At 37.9% G+C, this 8,061-nt stretch overlaps 2 protein-coding genes across 2 annotated transcripts; both read left to right on the top strand.

Annotated features, from left to right (window-relative positions):
* Positions 1-1,099: 1,099 nt before the first annotated feature.
* On the top strand, positions 1,100-5,030 carry tm4sf4 (transmembrane 4 L six family member 4). The gene is made up of 5 exons (XM_034210172.1): positions 1,100-1,588; positions 2,710-2,799; positions 3,331-3,476; positions 3,787-3,964; positions 4,294-5,030. Exons 1-5 carry the CDS (start codon positions 1,418-1,420, stop codon positions 4,306-4,308), a joined length of 600 nt encoding a protein of 199 aa, XP_034066063.1. The 5' UTR covers positions 1,100-1,417; the 3' UTR covers positions 4,309-5,030.
* Positions 5,031-6,083: 1,053 nt separating this feature from the next.
* LOC117542471 (transmembrane protein 69-like) lies at positions 6,084-8,036 on the top strand. Its single transcript, XM_034210171.1, has 3 exons — positions 6,084-6,194; positions 6,800-6,844; positions 6,950-8,036. The coding sequence occupies exons 2-3, from the start codon at positions 6,800-6,802 to the stop codon at positions 7,718-7,720; spliced, it is 816 nt and encodes a 271-aa protein (XP_034066062.1). The 5' UTR covers positions 6,084-6,194; the 3' UTR covers positions 7,721-8,036.
* Positions 8,037-8,061: the final 25 nt, after the last annotated feature.

The following is an 8,061-nucleotide window of genomic DNA, read 5'->3' as shown; positions in this document are numbered from 1 at the left end:
GCAAAGAACGTGATTACAGAATACATCGATGGATGCTGAAGTTTCAGCAGAAAATAATGTGGAAATGTATTTTAGTTTAATTCAAATTTTAAAACCTCAATCTTGCATCCTGTTCTAGGCTGATATTCCCATTCATCTTCAGGTAAAAAGAAAACACTTCAAGAGGGATCACCCATAGTTCAGAGAACAGGACAAAGTTTGGATAGCAACAGTTCTGAAGAAACTAACCTCTAGCCTACTCATATTTACAAACTGTTGTTTAAATTCAGGTTTGTTGCGAGAGTTTTAACAAATATATGTGACATTTTATTTAATTCCAACGGGACAAGGGCAAACCATTTGTCTGAGATTTGTATTATTTTATAACATCAACACCCCGTTTTTCTTCTTTTTAACTTACAAATGAAAGTAAAAATCATAATCGTCAGTGCAAGCAGAGGCAGGATTCGTTTAAAACCAATTTAGTTCAAATGTTCACAGATTAATGACTCATTTTGGTGCATGTGTTTGTCTTTTTCACAGCACTAAGAGCAAATGTAATCCATTCAAAATCAATGATTTTATGACGTTTGTCTATTTAATCAATGTTAACTCAAGTCTACAGATGATAACTATATGACCAATTTGCTTAGCCAAACTAATTATATCTGTGATTAAAAGTGATATCCAGGAAGGTAGTGCAGTTTTGAAGTTTTATTGTGATAAATGCAGAACATTGTTTCAACATATTATGTTTCACACATCTGATTCACATCTGTCGACCTGTAACATCGTGAAACATTATGAGTAAATATGAGTTGATTAATGGAGCGTCCTAAACTTTGAAGTCTTGTTTTGTTACTCACTAACCTGCGGTAGCTGCAGATCAGCGTTGAGGCCTCTGCTTATCGACCAACTGTCTGTCACTTCCTTCTCTGTCTCCATATAAACAAACACATAGTAGAACATTAACCACTGTGTCTTTGCCAGTGTGTGTGCACACACACACACAGGCGTGTTACCCAGCATTAATGTGTGTGTGTTTGCATACATGTGCATGTGTGTTTGTACGAGTTTGTGTGTGATCCTGCCATATTACAGCTGCTATAAAAGTGAATCACTGAGGGAAGGGTGGGCTATAAAGGCTCAACCATAGCATCAGCCAAATAGGGACAGGTCAGGCAGACAAGCTCATTTTTAAATATCAAGTGAAGTGAACAGAGCTTTCAGACGAACCAAGCTTTAGAAGTATTAGAAAACACTCTTAGAAGGTGTGTGGAAGCTGCAGTTGCTGATAAATATAGGCCTAATATTCAGCCAGCTGCTGGAGTACTATTATTGAGGACTGGACAAGAGTTTAAAACAAAGCTGCCAGTGTAGGTGGAGTGTTGAGATAGTTTAAGTAGTTTTCCCTAGTAGAGGAGGTTGAAGCATTAGAATGTGTTCAGGCAACTTTGCCAAGTGTCTGGGAATCAGTCTGATGCCTCTGGCGATTGTGTGTGTGCTGTGCAACATCCTGCTCTTCTTCCCTGGGGGGAAACCTGTGGAGAAAGAACACATCACAGAGCAAGTCTGGTACTTTGGAGGCATTCTGGGATCTGGAGTGCTGGTGAGTATCTTTAACGTTACAACACTGAGAGTAAAAGCTGGGGGAATCTGGCATTGTGTAGTAGAGGATGTACACTATGATATCAGCTGCTGCTCTGAAATCTGGATTCTTCCAGAAGTCTGAATATGTGTGTGTAGTTTTCGATATTTAATCTATTGCTACTGGAGTGATATGTGAGGCTTCTGTTGACAGTGTCAGTATGTCTGTGTATTCTCATGAAAATAGATTATAGATAATATTATTGAAATGTATTTGGGCGTCAACTAAAAACTATTTTCATTGCAGTTAAATGTGCCTTGAATAATTGATAATTGTGTATTCTATAATATTTCAGAAAATAGAAGAAATATGCCCTTTATAATATGTTAGCTCTGAAAGTCGCCAGATTGTTCGTTTTGTCTGTTTAGCAGTCAATGACCTCAATATATGCAGTTAGATATAATACAAGTCAAAAAGAAAGCCATCACATTTAGAATACTGTAATTGAAGAACGAATAACATTTTGTACCTTAGAAAAAAATATGTTATCGAAATATTAACAGAAAATCAACTCATTGTGTAAGTTTAAAAATAAAGGATGTGGTGATCTCATGTACTGCACTGCTAGTTCACATTAGAAACATTAGAAAATACATGAGAATAGTATTATAGGAATGCTATTAAATAATCTATCCATCCATTTAAAGCTACTAGACTATGTTTGGAAATGTGAAAGAAAGTGTATTTAAACTTAATCTAAAGGCATATTTTTTTAAACATCTGATAATGCTGCTGATAGTGGGCGCATCATTAATATGTTTAGGAACTAGTTTTACAGTATTTCATATCTCTATGTTTATTGCGGGACATTCAGCAGTTTCATTTCCTCCTGCAGATGGGCATTATCTAAACATCATCTTTATATCTGTGTGTGTGTGTGTGTGTGTGTGTGTGTGTGTGTGTGTGTGTGTGTGTGTGTGTGTGTGTGTGTGTGTGTGTGTGTGTGTGTGTGTGTGTGTGTGTGTGTGTGTGTGTGTGTGTGTGTGTGTGTGTGTGTGTGTGTGTGTGTGTGTGTGTGTGTGTGTGTGTGTGTGTGTGTGTGTGTGTGTGTGTGTGTGTGTGTGTGTGTGTGTGTGTGACAGATGATCTTCCCAGCTCTGGTCTTTCTGGGTCTGAAGAACAATGATTGCTGTGGTTGCTGTGGCAATGAAAGCTGCGGGCGGAGATTTGCGGTGAGGAGATGTTTCACTGCTGTTTAACTTCTCACCATCATAAGTCTCATCACTTCTACAACAAACCCAATTGCACTATGTACACACCCTCCATAATTTACTGAGCAATAAATACCAAAAAGCATAAACACACACACATTGAACACAAATTGATGTGAGGTAATTGTGATATATGTCCAGTACAGTAACAAGAAATGAGTCTAATGGGAGTTTCACATGACTTTATCACAGAGAGCTGGCATTGTTTCGGCACAGACTGATCAATACTTAAAAAATGTGAAGGTGTGGAAAGCAGCACCCCTACACACACACACACACACACACACACACACACACACACACACACACACACACACACACACGCACCTCAGTAGCTCTGTGTTGTCAATGCTCTGTTGGTGACCCTCACCCAGCCTGTTATCTGCACAGTGAAAGAATAAAAACTCCATTGTAGTAACAGGAGTTAGAAACGAGAACGGTATTGATTGCAAATATGAGTAACTTCTCTTATCTCTTTCCCTCTCTGTGTAGATGCTGAGCTCCATACTGTTTGCAGCTGTCGGTGTTGCAGGGGCTGGTTACTCAGTTATAGTTTCTGCTGTGGCTATTAATGAAGGACCTCAATGTGTGGTTAACAATACCGAAGCAGTAACATGGGACACACCCTTCTCAAATGGGTAAGACACACAGCCAGTATTAAGTATCAAGCTGTTTGACAAGCACTCTTCTTAAAGCAAACTATACCTTTAACATAACGTTTGTGGGTAATAATGGATCAAAGAAAGTGAACATCATTTTACCATCCAAAGAAAGTTAAAGGGTCAGTTCCAGTGTCAGTCTGATGACAAACTTCTTTCATTAATTATTTCATCAAAGATGCTTACCGTTTCCCCAATGTAGCATTTGATTTCTTACCACACAGTAAAACAAAAGCTCCTAAAACCTTTTAAATAAACCTTTTGTCTCTTCTTCACCTTCCCACTCCAGTGACTACCTGTCAGACAAAGATATCTGGTCGAAGTGTTTGGAGCCGCCTGGCGTGGTGTCCTGGCATCTCTCCCTGTTCTCCGTGCTGCTGGTCATGGGTTTGATCCAGATGGCGCTGTGTGCTGTGCAGGTGGTGAACGGCCTGCTGGCATGTCTGTGTGGGGACTGCTGTGGAGGGGTCAGTATCACATGATGAGTCCAGTCGAGTTAATCTGTGTGAATAAATCGATAATATAAAACATAATTTGACGAGTTTTAATACAAAAAGAGGATTGTATTTGGCAGGATTTAAAAAAACATCCTTTCCTGGGAAAACCCTAATGCATATTCTATCCACTAATTAATCCAATTAATTCCAGATTACGTCTACTTTTGGAATCAAGTCCAATTGTTCATTAACCAGTAAATTATGCAACTGAGTACAGTTTGAGGATTGGGGTTAGTAAACGATGATGGATTACATTATTACATTTCAGTGTAATAAAAATGTTGGTGTTTGTCTTTCAGAGCGATGCCGTCTGAGCCCTGCCTACAGCTGTGACAGTCTGCAGGCGGCTGCTTCCTTTTTTATTATTATTTGAGAGGATGACAGTGGTTTCTTGCTTTGTGCCATGAGCTCATTGATTACATTGTGTGTGCGCATTATATATGACAACACTGGTGAAATGACATAGCTCTTATTCTAAGGATTATGTATGAAAAGTGATTGGACAATCGGGAGACATTGCTATTACTTTAAATGTTTTTCTTCTTATCTACAGTAGTTAAACTTAAACACAGGGAGCAACATGTTAGAACTAAAGATAGTTCCCACCTTTAGATAAATATGTTTATGTAGTTTGACTGCCCCCTGCTGGGGGTTAAAGGGTAATAGAGACAAATGCATCCGCACTATTGATACAATTATTGTGCACTTCTCACTGACACATTTATTGCTGTTCGAATCAAAAGTACTGAAGCAAAGTTACTTTATTTCAAATGTTTCTTATATGTTAAACGTATTGCTCACTTTAGGCATGGAAGTAACTGTTATGTGGCTTATTTCACTTCTCCTTTGTACACACTGTAGGCCTTCTCATGAGGCACTCACTTATCTAATCTGATATTAAAGCATACTGTTTTTCTGTAAGGCTGACTGATCTGATTTCATTCTACATAAAAGGTGTAATAAATAATATGTTTGTTTTTAGTTTTATCTAACCTTAGCTAATAATCATTGCATTGTCAAAAATAAAGAAATGGCTGTTAAATGAGACTCATAGACTGAATGTAACTTTGAACCAGTTTGTCTTTCTCTATATCCTTAACCGTTATAAAACAAGGAAACTTTGTAACTCCACAGCTGGGGCTCGCACATTATCCAGACATGGCCTCCCTAATGTTTAAAATATCAATATATCAACGATGCTGCATCCCTCCCAGCACACATCCTGTTCAAATATACAACATTTGTGTTGTCCTTAATTGCTTATTCCCTTAGAAAATGTACAGTTTATCTTTATGAAAAAGTAGATTTCTATTTTATTGACAACTCTTGGAAATGTTAAATAGCTTTTTTGAAAACTGCTAATTTTTCACCAGTATTAATATTAAATATAAAAAGCAATAACATCAAATAAAACAGGAGTATTTTTTATTTGTCCATTGTAGTAATAATACTTGGCAAAGCACTTTATATATACAATTCTGTTTGTTAAGCTGTAGTGTAATATTGTCTTATAAAGACATGCCCCTTTTTTTACCTAAAGCCTGCAGAAAATCAAATCAAAAATACATATTAAATTGGAAAAATTAAAGAACTAAAATGTGCTTTCTTTTTTATGTCTGTAGAGGTGGGGGAGTTATTATGGGGAATTCCATTTATGACTTTAGTATAATCCGTGATTGCCCAATGTTTATGAATTCGAACAAGTTCAGCAGTTAATTTATATTTATTTAACACCTACAAAGGCTGAAGACTTATCTTTTTGTCGCTGCTTTTAATTGAAACTGAGCCGTTGTGTTCATCAGTAAAGTGGAACTTCTGTGTGAACTGTTCATATCTTAAACTGCACTGTAACTTTTTATTCATGTACTTTTTATTCATGTATTTTTCTTTTATTATCTTTTCTTTTTAATGACTGTTTTTAAATGTCTTTGTCTGAATGTCTTTCATTTTTGTAAAGCACCTTGAATTGCCTTGTGTTGAAAGGTGCTATATAAATAAACTTGCCTTACAAAAAATATATAACGCGTCCAGTTCGAAACATAATACAGTGCTCTTTCTGTGTTGTGTCGGAACTGTAGTTCCAGGGCGCCTCTTGTGGAACACGGAAGGATTAGGCTGCGTACCAACGTGTTCCACTACCTTCTGAGTGACCCCAGGAATAAATAACAGTAGATTATGATGCTTTCAATTTAAAACAGAGGTAATTGTATGATCTTTGTTTCGTGAATGTAGCTTAAATTGTTAGCTACGTGCTAAGGCAGGCTCCAGTGGTGTAACGTTAGTGTATCTGAGAGAGGAAGATGAACAGGTGAAGGACAGACTGGTTTCTGAGTAGATCTGTATTTTAGATCATATTCCACATTTGGACAGTTGTTTCCGAAAATGTATTTGGGTAGGGAAACACATGTAGATAGCTGTGATTTCTATATGCCAAATTCAGTCATTAGAGGATTAAATATGTTCTTTTGTATGTACCTTTACTAGAAAACAGTAGACTGCAGCTATACAAAAATACGCTTTGCATCTATCGTATCAACATTCTTATATCAACAATATTTATAATAGTAATAATAGCTGTTGACATTTTTGGTCCAATGTAAATACTACAAAAACACAATTTTTGGTAATGCCAATCATAATAAAGTGTGTTTTAAAAAAAATGTAATAGATATAATACATTATCGAAAACAGTGAAACAGAAACAGTGTACTTTGTATTCATACTTTAAATTCCATTTGAGTCTTTATTTAGGCTTTGAGTGGCTTTGCTCTGTCTAACCAAATCTCTGTTTACTTTTTACATCAGATGCTCTCTCTTATATTTAAAAGAAGCACCTTTGCAGCCAAGCAGGTGAGAAAGCATTTATGATTTTCAAAAGCTTGTTTGCTCATGTTTATTTAATGTATCATTATAGGTGAATCATATGTAATCTTAACATAAATGTCTTATCTTTAGGTATTGCATTGGGCAGGTCCTGCACAGAGAGGCTGGACATCAGTCCTCCCCGGAGCCTCTGGTGGTGGATCCAGCTCCCTGCAGACCTGCTGGGCCTCAACAGCAAGAGACGACAGAGGAGCAAAATCTTCCTCTGTCCTCAGCTCCAGGAAGATTGAGTTCTTCCAAAGGACCCAGACACATGCAGTTCCATCTATCGTGAGGAACCAGCATTTCCACTCCTCTGCAGTGAGGCTGAAGAAGCGCCCCCAGCTCCCAGAACCTCCCAGAGAGCTGGATCTGCTGCGCTATGACATGAAGGACTTGTGGAAGGGTCCCAAACCTGCCTTATACCTTGGATTTGCAGGGCTTCTCCCCTTTGTCACGCCCACTCTGCTCATGGCTGTGACTGAGAACTACTATCCAGAGTTGGCTTATGCTCAGTTAGCTTACGGCGCCTCCATCCTTTCCTTCGTGGGCGGGGCTCGCTGGGGATTCGCTCTTCCTGAGAGTAGCCCAGCCAAACCTGACTGGATAAATCTGTCCAACAGTGTGGTTCCCTCGCTGTTAGCCTGTGTGTCCATGATGATGAGCGACAGCATTGTTACTGCAGCCACCATGGTTATCATGGGGCTAGGAATAGCGCTGCATTATGATCTGGCTCTGCTGCCCACTTACCCCAGCTGGTTCAAAGCCCTGCGCGCTGTCCTGACCATCGTGGCATTTTTTTCTTTTCTGGGTACAATTCTAATTAATGGAATATACCCAGAAAAAAAACTATTCTCAGATTAAATAGTATGCAAATATAGAAACTATATGTCCTTGATATTGGAGTTTTTCTGTCCTAATCTCAGGCCTTCAGATACCACAATTGTGTATTTTATAGATCCTGCTCAACTGGCTTCTGTAAAAGCAGAAGATTATCAAGACGTGCCCTCTGTGTAGACGTTATTGGTTAGTGTACAATGTTTCAAATAATTCAGATTAAACATTTGTATTTTGAAACTACTACAAGAGTATCAGTAAATGCCACACAATAAAATAACTGAAGAAAATAAAATGTTGAAGGTCAATGAACGTTAAATAAATGCACTTTTGTCATCCGAAATATGATGGTATTTGTATTTTTTTTG

Source organism: Gymnodraco acuticeps, unplaced genomic scaffold (assembly GCF_902827175.1).
Source record: "Gymnodraco acuticeps unplaced genomic scaffold, fGymAcu1.1, whole genome shotgun sequence".
NCBI classification, from domain to species: domain Eukaryota; kingdom Metazoa; phylum Chordata; class Actinopteri; order Perciformes; family Bathydraconidae; genus Gymnodraco; species Gymnodraco acuticeps.
Note: the sequence above shows the minus strand (reverse complement) of the source record. Positions and strands in the feature narration are given on the sequence as shown.